The sequence below is a fragment of the Notechis scutatus genome, chromosome 15 (assembly GCF_049901735.1).
Source record: "Notechis scutatus isolate UNSWTSFEM ecotype Mainland chromosome 15, rNotScu1.2, whole genome shotgun sequence".
Lineage (NCBI taxonomy): Eukaryota > Metazoa > Chordata > Lepidosauria > Squamata > Elapidae > Notechis > Notechis scutatus.
This window is the reverse complement of record NC_142023.1, coordinates 1,861,066-1,880,269: the sequence shown is the minus strand read 5'-3', so window position 1 is coordinate 1,880,269 and position 19,204 is coordinate 1,861,066. Positions and strand designations below refer to the sequence as shown.

The following is a 19,204-nucleotide window of genomic DNA, read 5'->3' as shown; positions in this document are numbered from 1 at the left end:
TAACAGTATTTTTTTTAAAGTAACTTCATAATTTTCTCTAGCCTTCCTAAAATTCAGAATGAGGTAGCTACCGTAGTATTGTAAAGCATTCATAAAAAGGGGAAATCCTTCAAATATCTAGGAATATTATTAAAAATCAACCAAATATTTAATAATTTCTTCCCTACGTGGAAAAAATAAGGAAATAAAGATTCATGCTATTGTCACCACAGGTGTTGCATGGGTGCTACTGGAGCTGCAATAGCGCGAGTGGGGTTGTGCAGGCAAACTAGCCAGTCATTCACATGGTCCAGTGGCCAACAGGCCATGGCCTGGTATGGTCAGAGGCACAAAGGTTCAGGACCTCTAATCTAGACTCCTTGTTTTCAGCTGTTTAAGTCTCACATGTAATCAGTATCTTTGTTTGATCACTTGCTTCCAGGCATATCAAATATACTGAATGTATTATCATTTGTTTCTGTACCCTATAAAAAGACTTGGTTCCTCCTTAAATGCTTTTTGTTTTGCCTGAATTATTTCCAGATTCATATTTTTGGGTAGGCAACTAAGCCCCTTTGCAAAGGTCGAAGTTTCTCTCAAATTCAGGGATCAGGTTATCAGCTCCATGCCAAACTTGCAATGGCTGCGTCTGGAGGCTACAAATTCATGGGAACATCATCCAGTTGTTCAAAGAAATGGAGCCAATTCTTGTTATCAATCCTTTTTTTAAACGGACAACCCCTCCCCCAGTTTGCACCACTCAATACGTTCATTTCTCCTCAGGAAGCAGGATGCTGAGCTCGAGAGCCTCTGCTTGAGAGCGTTGCATGGTTAATCTGTGGCTCAACATTTGGGTTTTCCTATTTGTCGGCATCTTAGCCTCCAGCCAGCTTGTGGCTATGACGTAGTCTTGTGTAGACCATCTGTAGTACATTCTGTACCAGTCCTCTAGATAGGGAATTGCAGGACTGTGTAAACATAACAAAATGCTGGCTTTTGCTCTAGGTATGCTACCATTGAGCTGCTTTTTATGCTTTTGTATTCAATTCGTTCATAATTGAGATATAATCATTAACGACTCTATTAAATGTGGGCTTTGTATATTTTAACTTACATTCCCCAACAGGTCATGTCCCCAGCTTACACCTGCCTCACTCAGTGGGCCCAATTGTACTTTTCTTATATTTGATGACATTATTTCACAAATCTTAGTTGGCCGTAGAAAGTTTCTTGTGTTTTTTCTTTACTAGTCAAAAAAGCATCAATGGAACACTGAGGGAATCAATATGACAAGTTCAGAATTTTAAATATTTGGGATGGTCCTACATGCTACTGGCATTTAGAAAACCCATATAGCTTATGCGAAGGAGCTCTTTCATAGCCAAGGCAAGAAACCTATTTCCTGCAGTGCTGAAATTGTTTGAGTTTATAGCCCACATATTTTACAACCACATTGTTCCGATGGATTTAATAAGTTTGTGATGTCAGTATGTGAATACGGTTGAATTCATAGGTTTTCACACCCTTTGCAGAATTTGCAAAAGGGGCACAATTTTCTAAGAAAATCATGATCACGCAACATGTTTTTAAAAATTGTAATGTGATTCAAATATTAATGTTCATAAGTTAGGACATTAAACAAACCATCACAATAAAAGAAATAGTAAAATAGTTCTGTTCCCAAGTTTCCATATCCTTGAAGGTTTCAGCTGATAATACAGTGTACATTCACAGGTTGAATGGGCAATAAAAAGTATTTACACCTGTGTGTAAATGTCATCCAGGGTTGCAGTGTTTACTGGCTACATTTACATTAGATTTTTAGGTGGGTTTTGAAACTGCCATTTGTTCAGTAGGATTTAGCACATTCTGCATTTAAAAACTTTCTTCCGAGTGTAAAGTTTATAATTTTTACTGAATCATATTTTGACAACTTTTTCCATACTCCCATGAATGTTTAAGGATTTCCCCCCAGGTGAATTCTTTGATGACTTCTGAGATTTCTGATTGTTGTGAAGGATTCTCCACACTCCAGGCATTTATATGGTTTTTCTCCTGCATGGATTTTTTGATGTCTACAAAGCTGTCCCTTCTGACTGAAGCTCTTTCCACACTCCAGGCATCTGTAAGGTTTTTCTCCTGTGTGAATCTTTTGATGTCGACAGAGGTGTCCACCCTCAGTAAAGCTCTTTCCACACTCCAGGCATTTATACGGTTTTTCTCCAGTGTGGATCCTTTGATGATTGTGGAGCTGTCCACCCACAGTAAAGCTCTTTCCACACTGCAGGCATTTATATGGTTTTTCTTTTGTATGGATTCTTTGATGCTTAGAAAGACTTCCACTCTCACTGAAACTCTTTCCACACTCCAGGCATTTGTATGGTTTTTCTCCAGTGTGGATCCTTTGATGGTTATGGAGCTGCCCTCCCTCAGTAAAGCTCTTTCCACACTCCAGGCACTTATACGGTTTTTCTCCTGCGTGGATTTTTTGATGTGTATACAAATGTCCACTCAGAGCAAAGCTCTTTCCACACTCCAGGCATTTATATGGCTTTTCTCCTGAATGGAATCTTTGATGTGTATGAAGGTTGCCCACCTCATTGAAGCTCTTTCCACATTCCATACATTTGTATGGTTTCTCTCCAGTGTGGATCCTTTGATGTCTAGAAAGTTTTCCCCTCTGACTAAAGCTCTTTCCACACTCCAGGCATTCATATGGTTTCTCTCCCGAGTGGGTCCTTAGATGTCTAGAAAGGTTGCTCCTCTGACTGAAGCTCTTTCCACACTCAAGACATTGGTGAGGTTTTTCTCCTGAGTGGGTCCTCAGGTGGCTTTCCAGATAGTCATTTCTTTTGAAGGACTTTTCGCATTCTTGGCACTGATATTTCTTATCTCCCTCGTGTATCCTCTGGAGATTCCCGGGTCTTACGAGGGACCCTCCGTCCTCCAGGCCGGTCTCGGGGTCTCCGCCCGTTTCCTTCTCCCCGCATCGCTCTCCGGGCAGCGCCCTTTCCCGAGGTCCCCCTGGGCTCATCTTTCCCGGCCTTTCCCCGCCGTTTCTCGGGGGAGTTGCGCAAGGACCGGGCAGAGCTGCTCCGCCGGGCCCGCTCTCCTGATCCTCCTCTCGGGCGGCACTTCCGTCCTTCCACCTCTTGGGCTCCTCCGTCCTCCTGAAGGGGAGAAAGAGAGGCGGGTGCCCTTCCCGAAGCCTCCGCCTCTCACGGTCCTTCCGGGAAGGCTCGAGGCGGATACAGCCTCCACTCCACAGCGCCAGGCCAGGCCTCCGGCTCCTTTCTGCTGGAGAAAGCCCCCTCAGACGTCTCGGAGCTCGTCGGCAACAGAATTCATTAATCGCCTCAGGCGAATATTTGAGTCCGGAAGTGAAGGCGGGACCTCGTTGCGCGCCCTTTCCTAGAAGCTCCTCCTGTTCCTCTTTAGGGACCGCCCCAAGAAGTCCCGCTGCCAATCCCCTGCCGCCGTCAGCGTCGTCCTTCCTCAGTCAGGCAGATGGCGCCTGCGCGGTGCCGAGGGCCGTCTTGGTGCGCTCTTCTCCCCCATCCCCGCAATTCAGTCCTGCGGAGGTTCTTCTGGTGCCGCCGCTCTTCTGCTCACCCTCACCCGGGGTTTCTCCCTAGGCAAGGCGGGTGGGGGGCATCCAGGCAGCCGGAGCCGAGGGTCCCTTCTGGGGCTGCGTCTCTGCCCCTCCCTCCCCATCCGGGGAGTCTCTCCCTTGGCAAGGGGGGGCCTTCGGGGTGGGGGGCAGCCAGGCAGAAGAGATGCCTGTCATTATAAACCTCGTTTTCCAAAATTGTCCCTTTGATCTTTTTTTCCCCTCTGGCAGGATGTTCCTTTCAATGTCTCCCCGCTTTTTGCCACTTTTTTCTTAACAAGTGAGCACAACCCGACCGCCAGACTCCCTCCAATCTTTTTCATTTTCTAAGCATGCCATTTGGGACAGATCCATTCTGATACCATCCAGATCAAGGGAGGCACTAATACCACTCTATAAAGCCTTAGTAAGGCCACGCCTAGAGTACTGCATCCACTTTTGGTCACCACATTATAAAAAAAGAATTTGAGACTCTAGAAAAAGTGCAGAGAAGAGCAACCAGAATGATGAGAGGACTGGAGGCTAAAACATGAACGGTTCCAGGAACTGGGCATGGCTAGTCTAGAGAGAAGGACCTGGGGGAGACGGGAGACCAGTCTTCCAATATTTGAGGGGCTGCACAGAGAGGAGAGGGTCAAGCTATTTCCAAGGCATCTGAAGGCCCGACCAGGAATAATGGATGGAAATTGAACAAGGAGAGATTCAACCTGGAAATGAGGAATTTTCTAAGCAATCAACAGATAGAACAGATGTTGCCTTCAGAAGTTGTGGGATGAACCCTGGAAGCCTTCAAGAACAGACTGCCATCTGTCAGAAATGGTGTAGGGTCTCCTGCTTGGGCTGCGGATTGGACTAAATGACCTGCAAGGTCCCTGTTAATCCGTTAATTCCTCCTTTGACATCCCAATAATATCGGTGCTTTCTGTTTGTGTAGATATAATATACTCTTACAAACAAGGGTCAGAAACCAGGTTTAGTTCTTGGCACTTCAGACCATTTTGTTGGAGACCCAAATTTAACTGCACATACAGCAAAGATCTTACATCTCTTCAAAAACAGGACTTAGCGTTCAAACCAGATGTGATTTCACAATTTTATACCTTTAAAAATGCAAATGGAAACCACAAGGGAAGGACTCTAAACTGGACATACACTTCAGTTCTGATTAGCATTTTGAGCTGCTCGGTGCTTTGTGAGGAAGAGATCCACGTGGCACTTTATTCTCCTTTATTGATACATTATCTTTCCTTCACAGATATTGTCAGCAGCAGTGGGAGAGCAGGTTTAAATCTCTTGATATCTATTGACAATATTGTTCTTGCCCCAATCTACCAGAGAAAGGGGGTAAATCTCCCTCGGCACTGGATCCCTGGTGCAGGAAAAGGCCTTTCCTATCTCTTATCCAAATCAAATCAAATCTTTATTACAGTCATGGATACAGGTAACTACAGGTAGCCCTTGACTTATAATGGTCTCCAACCCGTCCTCATTCGCAAGCAATGTGGACAGCGGGAGGGCTAAATAAGTGAATTATTTCACTGAGACCGCCTAGATTTACATTCCTATCCAGCTGACCGAATGATGCTGTCCAGACTCCTTGCCACCGTCTGAAGGACTTGAGGATCTGGAGCAGGTTTGGATTCCAGCCAAAGAAGACTTTGGTGGCTCTGGGGTTTAGCTACCCCTTCCCCCATCTGGATTTCAGATTCTAGATGTTCTGCTTATATATTGGCTCTAGATTCCTGGTACGTTTATGTGGTATGCCACAAAGAATCACAGTGGCTGAGTGTCAGCTTTAATTACAGGCAGTTCTCTACTTCCGACTGGTTCCTTAGCGACAACCCAGTTTCAAAGTTACAGCCACTTTAATACTACCAGGTGTTTCCCCACCATTAGCCAAAGAACTCTGCAATACACACACCCCATCTCCCTCCATTTTCCAACCCACTCTTTGAGTCCCCTTAGGCTTTGGGCCTTCTTCCCACCCTGCTGAGTCCCACATTCCCCTCCTGAACCTCATCACTGATCAATCACCTTTTACTCAGTTTTAACCCAATTTATTTTATTTATTTGTAGACATTTGGTCTAGTAATTAAGGCACAAGGTTCAAGTGATTCCTTAGCTACAAAAGATATCTGGGTAACCTTGGGCATCAGTCTCAGCCCAACGCACCTCACAAGGTTTTTGTGAGAAAAATAGAAGGATCTATGTTTACTGCCTTCTGTTATTTGCAAAAATAATAAAGGTGAAATATATATTTTGCAAGTTCTAATAAGCTAAATACATTTAGAATCCAAACAATTTACAGAAATATCAAGGTTAACAGTAATTTTTAAAAAGTAACATAATCTTCTCTAGCTTTCCTAAAATTCAGAATGAGGTAGCTACCGTATTTTAAAACATCCACAAAAAAGGAAATCCTTCCAATATCTAGGATTATTTCAAAATTAATTCAAGTATTTAATATCTTTTCCATGTGGAAAAAATATAAAAAATTAAAATTAAAAATATTCTTGGATTACCATGAGTGACTGGCCAGTGTGCGTGCATCTCTGAGCGCAGAAGCCCTCCACTCATGCTGTTGTCATTATAGCTGCTGCACGGGCACTATTGGAGCCGCGATGTCATGAGGGAGGATTGTGCTCATGCACTGGCCAGCCACTAATATGGTCCAGTGGCCAAAACGCCCAAAGATTCAGGACCTCTGATCTAGACTCCCTGATTTCTGCTGTTCAAGTCTCATGTAATCAATATCATTTGATCATTTGCTTTCAGACAATGTATGTTATCATTTGAATGTATGTTATCATTTGTTTCTGTACCCTATAAAGACTTGGTTCCCCCTTAAATGCTTTTTGCTTTGCCTGAATTATTTGGAGATTTCTATTTTTGAATGGGCAAATAAGCTCTTTCCAAAGGTCAAACTTTCTCTCAAATTCAGGGGTCAAGTTATTATCAGCTCCATGCCAAATCCGGAATGCCTGAGATTGGAGGCTACAAATTCATGGGATCACCATCCAGTTGTTAAGAAAGAAATGGAGCAGATTCTACATCAACCTCTTTTTTTTATGGGCAAGCCCTACCCGTGGTGGACAATTTTCTAAGAAAATAATGATCATGCAACATAGTTTTAAAAACTGTGACTCACATTCACAGCTTGAATGGGTATTTACACCTGTGTAATTAGGTCTGTGATAGGTATTTAAGCAGGTTCTTAGCACTAGGGAAACCCTTGTGCATGTCATCCAGGGTTGCAGTTTGCTGGCTACATTTGGCAGCATATTAGCCACAATCAGCCCATTTACCAGTATGTTTCTCTCTCATAGGGATTTTTAGGTGGTTTTGGAATTGCCATTTGTTCAGAAGGACTCTGTGTATTTAAAAACTTTCTTCTGAGTGTGTAAAGTTTATAATTTTTACTGAAACATATTTTGACAAACTTTTTACACTCCATGAATTTTTAGAGGTTTTCTCCAGGTGAATTTTTTGATGACTTCTGAGCATTCTGATTGCTGTGAAGGATTCTCCACACTCCAGGCATTTTTATGGTGTTTCTTTTGTATGGATTTTTTCATGTCTGTAAAGTTTGTCCTTCTGACCAAAGCTCTTTCCACACTCCAGGCATTTATACGGTTTTTCTCCAGTATGGACACTTTGATGTCGATAAAGCTGCTCCTTCTGACTGAAGCTCTTTCCACACTCCAGGCATTGATATGGTTTTTCTCCAGTGTGGATTCTTTGATGGCGACGGAGCTGTCCACTCATAGTAAAGCTCTTTCCACACTCCAAACAGATAAATGGTTTTTCTCCACTGTGGATCCTTTGATGGTCATGGAGCTGTCCACCTTCAGTAAAGCTCTTTCCACACTCCAGGCACTTATACGGTTTTTCTCCTGCGTGGATTTTTTGATGTGTATACAAATGTCCACTCAGAGTGAAGCTCTTTCCACACTCCAGGCATTTATATGGCTTTTCTCCTGAATGGAATCTTTGATGTGTATGAAGGTTGCCCACCTCATTGAAGCTCTTTCCACATTCCATACATTTGTATGGTTTCTCTCCAGTGTGGATCCTTTGATGCCTATGAAGGCTTTCCCTCATATTGAAGCTCTTTCCACATTCCATGCATTTGTATGGTTTCTCTCCCGAGTGTATCCTTCGATGTCTAGAGAGGTTTCCCCTCTGACTGAAGCTCTTTCCACATTCCAGGCATGTATAAGGTTTCTCTCCCGAGTGGGTCCTTAGATGGATTTCAAGATAGTCGTTTCTTTGGAAGGATTTTTCACATTCCGGGCACTGATATTCTGATTCTCCCTCCTGGATCCTTCGGGGCTTCCGGGATCTTCCGAGGGACCCTCCGGCCTCCAGGCACGTCTCGGGGTCTCCGCCCGTTTCCTTCTCCCGGCATCGTCCTCTGGGCCGCCCCCTTTTCCGGGGTCCACCTGGACTCATCCCTCCTGCAGCCCCGGAGCCTCCCGGCCTTTCCCCGCCGTCTACCGTGGGAGCCGCTTCGGGACCGGCCATGGCTGCTCCGCGGGGCCCGGTCTCCTTCTCAACCTCCTCCTCTCGGGCGGAGTTTCCTTCCCCCGCCGGGCTCCTCCGTCCTCCTGAGGGGGAGAAAGAGAGGCGGTTCACGGCTGTGTCCCCTTCCCGGCAGGGGAGTCCTAGGCCAAAATCTCCGCCTCTCACGGTCCTTCCGGGAAGGCCCGAGGCGGATACAGCCTCCACTTCACAGCGCCAGGCCAGGCCTCCGACTCCCTTCTGCGGGAGGACGTCTCCGAGCCCGTCGGCAACAGAATCCATTAATCGTCTCAGGCGCGTGATTCCGGAAGTGAAGGCAGGATCTCGTTGCGCGCCCTTTCCTAGAAACTCCTCCTGTTCCTCTTTAGGGACCGCCCCAAGAAGTCTCCCTGCCAATCGCCGCCGTCCCCCGAACGACCATTCGGCGTCGCCCTTCCTCAGTCAGCCAGATGGCGCCTGCGCAGTGTCGAGGGATGTCTGGGTCTGGCGCGGAGGGGAGGCATGGAGCTGGTGCGGTTAAGGGGCTCTTCTGGAGCTGCAGCTTTTCACTTCCCCATGGGGTCTTTCCCTTGGAAGGGGGGGCAGCCAGGCAAAAGAGATGCCCGTTTTCCAAAATGTCCCTTTGATCTTTTTTTTTTTTTTCCTGGCAAGATGTTCCTTTCAATGTCTCCCATCTTTTTGTCACTTTTTTCTTGGAAGGTTTCATCCACTCCTCTCCTAGGAAAATGAAATATTTGAGGATGTGCTAAAAAGACAGAATTTTTCCCCATAAAAAAATTTAGAAACTCAGAGGCAGAACTCAGCCCCCCACCTTTGCTAATGAGCCATTACTCTGGCCTGGGCCAGTCTATTTTACATAAGAAAAATCTACTCCAGGTAGAGCTATAATAGGAATTGCCCAAAGCCCTTTGGGCAATCATCATCTCCATCCAGCAAGGCTCAACCAAGCCTGGGACTCAGGACAGCCTACAGAGTTGCCACTGCATGGCCCCATGGGAGTCTGACAACCAATCAGAATACTAGCTCAAATTCAAATCCCAATGGGACTCTCAGCATCTTTTTTCCTTTTCCTTCACCCAACATCTAGAAGCATGTGATCAGACTTTTCACTTTGGAGCTCCAAGCCAGGTGGTCCTGTCCACCATTAAACCCATCTTTCCAAACAGCCTCTGTGTTTCCAGTGTCTGTCTTCCCCACTTGGAACTGAACCCAGAAGAATAATTCTTCCAACAGGAAGAATAATTAAAAAGTGATCCCAGTAGCTACCTAAGCACAAAAATTCCTATGCACCTTGCTCAACTGTCATATATAACCACACTGATCTGCTGGTTTTTGATCCACAGCCAAAAGCAATGAAATCCCCAAATTCATCTAGAGAAGCTTCAAAATGGTCTTGCTACTTTTTTTTCCAAGCAACTTGGCTCATTCCTGTCCTGGATGAGGGAAATTCCTCCAATGGCTTTTGGGTTTGAAAATATCCATAAATAAATGGTGCTTCCCGTTTCTTGTACTTATCACAACTCACAGTGAGCACAGACTTGGCTTGATGGAGGTAAAATCTTTTTTGAATGAGAGTATCATTTTTCAATACAGAGACTGGATGGTTTCACGCAACATATTTCACCCATTGCTCCTATTTTTTCAAATCTTAATTGTACATTGAGCCATAAATTCAGCCAATGGGCTAGGATGGCATTATTGTTTGGCCACACATACAAATCATGGATACCTCTAAGCAGCTTAATTGTTGTGTGAATGCTTCACAAATGCAGCTAGTTTTCTCTTCATTTTTAGGTTCTTTCACAGTTGGCTTATTAGGAACTGGTAGGTGAGGAGAAATATAAGTAGCTGATATTTCTACTGGACATGTCACTGACCTCAGGGTGGCAATCCTTGAGAACTGGCTTACTCTAGAAAGGAACAGAAGTTTATGGAAGTGTTAAGGGGAGATCCAGGGAATGGAAACCCTCGGATCCAAGGGCATGCAAGGGGCTTGGATGCTTCCCGGAAATAAGATGCTGGTTGTATACCACTGAGGCTGACAGTTTGGTAGTAGTGCTAGAAACTGGCAGATGATGAATTCCTATCCCCTCCCCCAAGAGTGGAAGCCCGCTGGTTGACCTTGGGCCAGTCACGTCCTCAAAGCCCTAGGAAAGAGGCAATGGCAAACTATTTACAAGAAAGATTTCCAAAAAAATTGCAGGGACTTGTCCAGGCAATCGCCAAAAATCGAGATTGGGTTGAACTTTCTGACACATTTAGATCATTGGAAGGAGAAAAAAAGAAAAGAAAAAAGGCAAGGAGTTAACTGCAGTATGGATTTAATTAATAATTAACTTAACTAAATTTTAATGGTAACATTACCACTCATTACCTCCAGAGCTGGAGCATCCACAACCTCTGAAAGCGAGCCATTCCACTGATTGATTGTTCTCACTGTCAGGAAATTTCTTCTTAGTTCTAGGTTGGATCTATCTTTAATAATCTTCCACCTGTTACTTCTTGTTCTGACCTCAGATGCCTTGGAGAATAGATTAATCCCCTCTTTTTTGCACAACCCCTCAAATATTAGAAACCTGCTGTTATGTCACCCATAGTACTTCTCTTCATTAGGGTAGACCAGGCCCTGCAAGCGTTTGTCATGTTTATTTTTCAAATTAAACTGAAAAGGGACACAGGCAGGAAGTGGAAGATGGGCGCAGGACTCAAAAAAGTTTCCACCTTTGGGATATAACCTTCCCAATTCCTGCCCCTAGCCACCCTGGGGATGGCAAAGCCCCAGTCCTGATCTTCCAAAGAAGAACCGAGAGTTCAGGAAGAAAAGCAATGTACAGGAAAGTGACAAGTGCCAGGACACAATTTATCTACTTCTAGTCTTGGTTTGTTAACTATGATTTACTAAATGGACAATTCAAGGTTCATCATGCTATCAATTCTCAAGTCCACATCAGCCTTGACTCCAATAAGTCAGAAACAAAACAGAAGAATATTTATAGCTCAGGGTTGAAGTGACCGGGCCTTGGTGCTGTCTGAGCTTAGTTGTTTCCTATACAGACATTTCATGACCCAACTAGGTAACATCAGTGCTAGAGGGGAGGGGAGATAAATAGGATCGCCACGGGCTCAACTATTTGAACTGTGGGGTTCTTGGTGCTGGGTGGTTTTCCTTGCAGACGTTTCATGACCCAACTAGGTAACGTCATCAGTGCTAGAAGGCAGCGGGGCTTGCTCTCATTTTATATCTGAGGAAGGCGAGCCACTTCCATATAAAAAAACAAACTCCCTTCCAGCACTGATGATGTTACCTAGTTGGAAGGAAACAAAACAAGACCCCTCGGAAAGCAAGGGCGCCATGCAGATTGGGAAAAGAAGGAAGGCGAGTAGGAGAAACCCCAGGAGGGGAGGGGAAGGAAGGAATGACGGAGGACGAGAAGAGAAACGAAGGGGAAGGAAGGATAGAGACGGGGAGAGGGGGGGGTCCGCAAGGCCAGCCGGGAGACTAGGCCCGGCCGATGGCCGCCGGGTCCCGCCCCCGCCCGCTGCCTGCCCTGCCTCCCTCCCCGCGGGCGGCGCCTGTCCTCGCGGCGGTGGCGGCGGATCCCGTGAGGCGCCATCGCGGCCCGGCAGGTGAGCAGGAGGCCCGGCCGAGAAACCGCGGTCGCCATGGCGACGTCGGGCCGGGTCCCCAAGGTGGCGCCCTCGGTGGGGGACGGGGGAAAGGGCCCCGCCGGCTGTGTCGGAAGAGGGGCCGGCTTCGGGGCCGAGCCAGTGTGGCGCCTCCTGGCCTCAGTGTGCTGCAGGGGGGGCCGGGCAGGCGGTTAAGGTGGCCCCGGGGAGGGGGCTCGGAAATTTTCGAAGTGGGGGGAAGCTCAGAGGGCCCTTTGCGGAGCTGGGTCTCGTTCGCAGATTGGGGTGGGGGGAGCGGCTCTCGCTTACCTGTGCTACAAGGTGATTTTAGTTGAAATAAAGGGGCAAGGAAGGTAGGTTTCCACCTTGGCATGCATACATGTACATATGTATGTGTATCTATCCATATCTATAGCTACATCCATATTAATATCTATACACACACACACATATACATATCTATATCCATCTAACCACCTTCCTACTTACCTTCCTATGTACCTACCTACCTATCGGTATCTCTCTCTCTGGTATCTATCTATCTATCTATCTATATGTTTAGTATAGTATAGTATAGTATAGTATAGTATAGTATAGTATAGTATAGTATAGTATAGTATAGTATAGTATAGTATAGTATAGTATAGTGTGTGTGTGTGTATATATATATATATATATATATATATATATATATATATATATATATATATATATATATATGTATATATGTATATATTATATATATATGTATGTATGTATGTATGTAATATATATATATACATACATACATACATGCATACAAACATACATATAAAAATGTAACCACAACACACCCATCCCATCTCTAGTCTTAAGTGCTTTGCAAGAGTGTCTTTGTGCTGGGGGCTGTGGGGAGGCAGAGTCGACTTTTGCCACCAGCCAGGCAACCATTTTGTGAGTGGGCACAGCATGGCGGCCAGGAAGCCCAGAATTTTTGCATAGGGGCTTCCCAATGCCCAAAGACCCAGCCTGACAGCATTAGTCAGTTTTATTTCCCATTAGAAATAACTTTGGTCTTGGCGGCAAAGAGTGAGGATCCCTTAGTAGTATTTGCTGAAGGTTGAACCCATGTGCCAGCCTAGGAAAGAAATAAATGCATCATGCCAAGGTCGAATGCAGGGAGACTGTTGTGAATTGAACAGGAATGACACCTCTGATCAGATCCCAGGGTTTCGTAGCAATGTGTTGGCTGTTGTACTCCCGTAACATCTGGGCTGCTATCGGTGACACAGCCAGTTGGATCACAAACTGTGATTAAAACAAATTCTCGTTTAGGACAATCTGCAACACCAGTCCCCCCAAAAGTTTTAATTGCAAGCATAGGAGTAGCTTTCTGGATTGTGTCTGTTGAGACACAATATTTTTCCAGTAACCATTTAGGTTCACTGGATAAACCCTGGCTTAGGTATATTTATGTAAGCCGCCTTGAGTCGCCCTGTGCGAATAGGGGACAATATAAATTTTCTAAAATAAATACAGGAAAATTTCTATCCATGTTCTCTTTGGCACAGTTTTATACACCTCTTGTCTATTCACTTTAAGAACTAAACATTCAGGGAAAGCTCCCCAGGCACTGGGTTAATTCCTAATTTCATTGCCATCATCTATATGTTTGTACTGATTTCTATAGAGTTTTGATATCTCTTTCAACTCCTCTTTTATCAGTCCCATCATTTTTATGTTTCCTTTTTATTATTTTTGTTTAGTCCCCAGGGATTTCACTGTTTGACATTTTCTCTGAGTTAGCCTATTTGCCCATAATATAAACTGGATAAATGCTGAGGCAGTTTTTGATCAGTTCAACAGATTGTAGTTGCCTCCTAGGAGCAAAATCAAAGATTTCCTTTCCTCTTTTTATTTGTGTGTGGCTGTGGTTGTGAAAGATTAATAAGGTATAATTACTATGCTACAAGGTTATAAAATTTCTCGATAAACAGGTATTAATTGGAAATGTAGTAATTAAAAGAAGCACGGACTACAGATTTCACATTTGATAGGAAAAACTTAGTGCAATTCTTTATGGTGCTACTTAATTACTGTTATTTACATGTTGTTATTTTAATATAACTCTTGCTCCAGAATAAACCCAGAGAAGCAGAAGAAAATTAAAATTATCTAATTGATAAAAGAAACTCCCATAAATGATTGTTTTAATTTAGTCTTGCTACTTCAGATAAAATAATGCAAAGTTCATGTTAAGAGAAAATCTAAAGCAAATACTCTTATCCTGAAAATACTCAGGAAATATTTGTGCTTCTATAGCTGCTTTATCCACATTTTTTTTATATTTTTACTAGAATGGAGGAATGGTTTGCCTGACACACAATACATTTTCCAGCCTTCACGTTACCTGAGAGGATGTTTCTCATGAATACTTCTCCTTTGGTGGCCCTTCCGAGAAAATGGGAGCCCTTTCCTCAGTCAAGGAATTGCAGGTATCCGGCCTGTTTCTCAGAATCTGAAGAAGATCTGGCTAGAACAGCTGTCAATGCCAAAGTCCAGATGATCATAAGCAATCTTCAAAGTGAAGAAGTTGCCCTGGGTGCCAGCAGCAAATATGGCTGCATCGTACAGAAGAAACAGAAGGCAGCAAAGGATAGACGACACAAATTTAGGAGGAATGACCAGCTGCTACAGGAACATATTAACTATACCCTTCATAGCTATCCCACAGACTCTGATGGAATGGACATGGAAGAGAACACAGAATTTGGACCTCTCGCCTTGAATTCTGATAGTGATGATTCTGTTGATAGAGATATAGAGGAAGCCATTCAAGAGTATCTGCGAAACAAGGGCCAGAACCTTCCCCCACTACCAAATAGCACCAAGAGTTTGCCTATTAAGGATGCAGGTCATCCAGTCCAACAGAAATTTCCTTCACACGATGCCACTTGTCATTTATTTCCTGCTGGTTATGGTCCAGTCAACTATGTCATTCCTGGTCATGTCGAAGATAATGTTGTCCAGTGGGCTTCCTCCCCTTGTAGCGTGAGCAGTGACGACTCTTTCGAACAGAGCATAAAGGCCGAGATTGAACAATTCTTAAAGAAAAAGAAACAGCAAGCAAGCAAGAAGATCACGAGGAGGAATAAGCCATTTCACCAGAAAGAAGAGCTTGAAGAGAAGTTAGCCCTCAGTCAGAAAGGCAGCATCAACAGAGGGAATCAAGGTACTTTAAGGCAAAAGGGTAAGGCGTACTTCTCGAAACGGCATCCCGGACTACAAAGCATCAGCACGGCTACATGCCTGAAGTCGAAAACCAGTGAAGAGCCCGCAGTATGCAAAACAGAAAGGCAAACAGGCTTTTCAACTCCAACAGTTCGTGATTCCTCCTTTCTGGAAGAAAACCCAAAAAATAGGAAAAGGCCGATACTTTGCAACGCTGGGAGAGAGGAAAGAGTCAAATGTACAGATTTATCTGATTCGAGCAGTGACGACGGGATCGAAGAAGCTATTCAGCGTTATCAGCTTGAGAAGATGAGGAAAGCTGCAGAGTCCAGGGCAGGCTGCGTTTCTTTGCAGAAGGAAGGGTTCAGCCCCAGCAAGACAGAGAATATGCCTCCAAGTGCCTTGCCAGAAATCCCTCCGAAAGCTCAGCGCTGCAAGAGGAAGGATGCCAGCACAAAGGCAGCGGTGGCAAACAGGCCCGGCAGGCCTTGTAATCACCCAGGGAAACGCAGAAGGTATTCTCCTCCAGAAAACAGTTTTGCCAAATGCGCAGTCACCTTTCAGGCCTCGTGTCGAGCAGACACGGCTGCCGAATTGATGTGTGCAGAAGCCATACTTGATATCTCCAAAACTATTTTGCCTCTCCCAACAGTAAGTGATCATAAACTATTCTCAACGAGCCCTTCCTTTTCTTCACAGAATGTGCTCCCTTCCCAGTATGAAAGCGACAACAATATTGTGGACAGCGACGATAGCATTGAGCGGGAGATAAGAGCTTTCTTGGCTGTCAAAGCGAGGACCAAGCATTTGATAGCAAAATCCACTTTCCAAGTGCCTCTGTCATTGGGGCAGTCCAGGGCGCGGACTCAGAGTCCCAAGAGAACATTCCCCAAATGCCTAAAACTGCCACTGACTCCCAAAAAGACACTTAAGAGGAAACGTGAAATAGTCCCACAGAATGAAGAGGCACAATTGATCTCAGAGGTGGACTATTTAGATAAGAATCTTCCAATATCCTCTGTGACCCAACTGAAAAATGAAAGAACTGGAAAAATGGTTCCATATCCAAAAGGTGCTCGAGCCTCTGTTGATTCCATCAGTGTCCCATGCTCTCACACACCTCATGATTCTGGAAGTCTGTTAGAAAGTATAACACGGGATCTGCAGAAACACGGGGCAGATGATAAAAGCAGCTCATTTGATAGCGATGAGGATTTGGATACAGCGATCAAAGATCTCCTAAGCTCCAAACGGAAACTAAAGAAAAAATCCAAAGACCAAAGAACTCACTGCAAAAAGAAAGACCCGTTTGATGATGCTGAAATGCGTATTTTTTGTAAGAACGAGAGAGACAGCCAGTCCCAAGCTCCCGCCTTGTTAAAAAAGTGTCTTGTAGGTTCCAGGAGAGACATTAGAGAGGGGAATGTAAAGAAGGGGCCTCTGAGAAAACCAAAAAGCACCACAGAGTTTGAACCTGAATGTAAAAAGGAATATCAGACCAAACCAGTTTCTGGAACGGAAATCCAACAGGCCACCAAGGCCGGCCCATGTCTGTGGGCTGTGACATCCTTGATGGATGATAGCAGTTCCATAGACAGTGATGATAGCATTGAAGAAGAAATCCAAAGGTTCTTGGCTGAAAAGGCGAAAGCCTCTACCGGGACAGGGGGGTTACCAGATGCCACTGGAGTTGCTGGGACTCTGGGAGCTGATAAGTTGAAAGCAGAGTGGCAACTACTCGGGCAAGGAAGCCCTGCCTCAGAGAAAGAGGTGGGCAGGTTGGCCCCACCAGGCTATGAGGGGAGCAGCCGCCGGAGATGCGCAGGAGAGAGCGAAGGAAACGCATCTCACCCCAGTGAACAAGCCAGATCATTCATGGGAGACACAGGCAGCCAGGCTCCAGTGGAAAAGCCACCAGGTGCGGACCCAAAGGAGATGGAACTGCCTCTAAGAAGAGCTGCAGTCCAAAGAAAGGACATTTGGCAGGACAGGCTAGATCAAAGGACCCTCTCATCCGGGAAGGGCAAAGCTGAGGAGCGTTGCAAATGGCAAAATTATTTTAAGGCTGCGCCCTCTTTCAAAAGGTGGTGCTCGCCGGAGTTCAAAATGTCCAGCCAATTTCTACCAGGTCTCAAAGGTGGTGAGAATAAGAAGAAATCTGAGCTTTTAGGCAAAAGACCACAGGACATCAGCCTTCCTTTGCTCCACAAGTATGGAGGGACCTTGGCAGATAATTTGTTTGGGGAGGGGTCTCTGCCCAAAGAGATTGTGAGCTCCAGCACTGAGGCAGGGGTAAGAGAAGCAGACCAGGGTCCCAGGTTCCAGGCAGGAAGTTTGCATTTCTGCAGGCAGGAAAGGGATGGCAACACCCAAGAGACCACCCTAACCACTGGAGTGGTGAACCTGGTCAAACACAATCGTGTGGAAGGCAACAAAAGAGATGCCAGCCAAAGCCTTCCTTTGCAAAGGCCTGGCGTAGAAGAGACCACGATTAGCCCAGGCGTAACAAGTGTTGAAGTCCCTGTTAGGAGAGGGAAACCCCTGGAGTACAGCCCCAGTTGGGCAGAGTGTGGGGTTCCCGAAGGCCCTTGTGATTTATCCCTGAAAGGAAAGGGGGTCAGCCAAGGTAGGACAGCAGAGGAGCAAGCCCAGGAGCTTCCAGAAGGAGGTTCTGCAGAGTTGGGCCAATGGAGGAATGTACCCACTGTCTCCTGAAAACAAAGGATTCCAGTTATTAACTTCTTTGTTTTACAGGGTTGGCATTCTAAAAGGCAACTAAATTGAAAACTACGTTCTAGCTTAACGCTTCTCGCCCAGAACTTAATATCCGTGTTGGAAGATAAAATATACAAAGAGTGGTCCAGGTTCCTACCGCATTAAGAGCTCAGATCGTCCCTTTGTGGTGAGCAATGTATGCCTATGAAAATAAATGCCTCTTGTCACAGAGGATTCATCTGTGTTAGAGAACACGGTCAGGATGGCAAAGCAACCAAAGTGATATTTTAGAGAACCTGAAACTGAAAGGAGAGGCAGTGACTATAGAGGTACTATCCATGATGCCCACACTTAAAAAAAATAATCTCCAATTACAGTCTGCCTATCCAGCTTTTATTTTGCCTTTTGATGATGCTTTTTTTAAAAAAAAATACAAAAAGGGCAATGCTGGAAGGAAATCTTTATATGACAATTTATACAGCATGCTTAACTGGTTATTGTGGATTTTCATAGCCGATGAATACAGTCCCTGTGTTTTCAGGCCATTTTGTAGTAAGCCTTCCAGGTCTCTTCCCTCCAGCCTTCCTGGCCCCAGCTTGCAAGATTTGGAGAGACAAGAATATTAGGGGAGCCAGTTGAACAAAAGACCCTCGGGTGGGATAGAAAAGGAATGCTAGAATTGAAGTCCTCTCTTACCCTCTTAAAGCAGTTATCAGCAGTGGAGGAAATGTTACAAAAGAGGCAGAACAGTTAATACCAATGGGCCACTTGTAAAAACAAGTTTTTTAAAAAAAACAATGTGTTTTTATAACTGAAAGTCATACAGATTTTTTTAAAAGAATCACATAGAAGCCCCTTTTCTGTTCTGGAAACTTCCTTCAGTTCAAAATAACCAGCATCCTTGATAATGCCAAAGGAAGGGGATAATGCCAAGACTGGAAGCCCCTTTTTCTTTCAGATTCTCTTTAAAAAAAAAAAAACACCTTTCAGGTTATTTCTTAGCTTGATCACTGAAGGGTAACTGGAGCTAAAAGAGCAGCCTTAATTCCAAACTGAAATTTAACCCGATTTTTTTTCTAGTCGCACTGTTTTTCCTGTCCATGCTGCTTTTATAGGATTGAAGTCCTGTGTTCTGTCCAGTTAATCTGTTTCTTCTTCGGGTAAACCCTACTGAACATTCCTTTCACTGTCATTCTTGGGGATTGGGGGGGGGGGGTCTTTGTTGGAGCCTTCTGTGTTCACTTCCTGTTGGATTTCAATACTTTGTAGCTTGTAGTTTCAATGCCCTTTGATTGAACATGCACTTTTTAAATTAAGAAACCTTGTTTTGTATATAAGAAATGGTGTACATTCATACATTTATAAGATTTAATAAATTGAGTTCAGATCATGGACCTTGATCCAAACCCTGTTTTTACTTTTCTGTCATATATTTTGAAGAGGGATCCCAGGCTTATTTTTCGACGGTCTATGTTCCAAAGAAGATTCAGGAATTCTATTTTTCCAGGCTGTGGCTGGATAACCACTGAATTTGAATTCTGT

The 19,204-nt window shown here is 44.7% G+C and overlaps 3 protein-coding genes across 3 annotated transcripts; 1 reads left to right on the top strand and 2 right to left on the bottom strand.

Moving 5' to 3' along the window:
- Positions 1-1,434: 1,434 nt before the first annotated feature.
- On the bottom strand, positions 1,435-3,359 carry LOC113431339 (uncharacterized). Its single transcript, XM_026693670.2, has one exon. It carries the CDS (start codon positions 3,011-3,013, stop codon positions 1,937-1,939), a length of 1,077 nt encoding a protein of 358 aa, XP_026549455.2. The 5' UTR covers positions 3,014-3,359; the 3' UTR covers positions 1,435-1,936.
- A 3,631-nt stretch (positions 3,360-6,990) lies between these two features.
- On the bottom strand, positions 6,991-8,439 carry LOC148129438 (uncharacterized). Its single transcript, XM_087944023.1, has one exon. It carries the CDS (start codon positions 8,390-8,392, stop codon positions 7,133-7,135), a length of 1,260 nt encoding a protein of 419 aa, XP_087800149.1. The 5' UTR covers positions 8,393-8,439; the 3' UTR covers positions 6,991-7,132.
- A 3,205-nt stretch (positions 8,440-11,644) lies between these two features.
- On the top strand, positions 11,645-19,068 carry PPP1R26 (protein phosphatase 1 regulatory subunit 26). Its single transcript, XM_026689891.2, has 2 exons — positions 11,645-11,737; positions 14,074-19,068. The coding sequence occupies exon 2, from the start codon at positions 14,135-14,137 to the stop codon at positions 17,660-17,662; it is 3,528 nt and encodes a 1,175-aa protein (XP_026545676.2). The 5' UTR covers positions 11,645-11,737; positions 14,074-14,134; the 3' UTR covers positions 17,663-19,068.
- Positions 19,069-19,204: the final 136 nt, after the last annotated feature.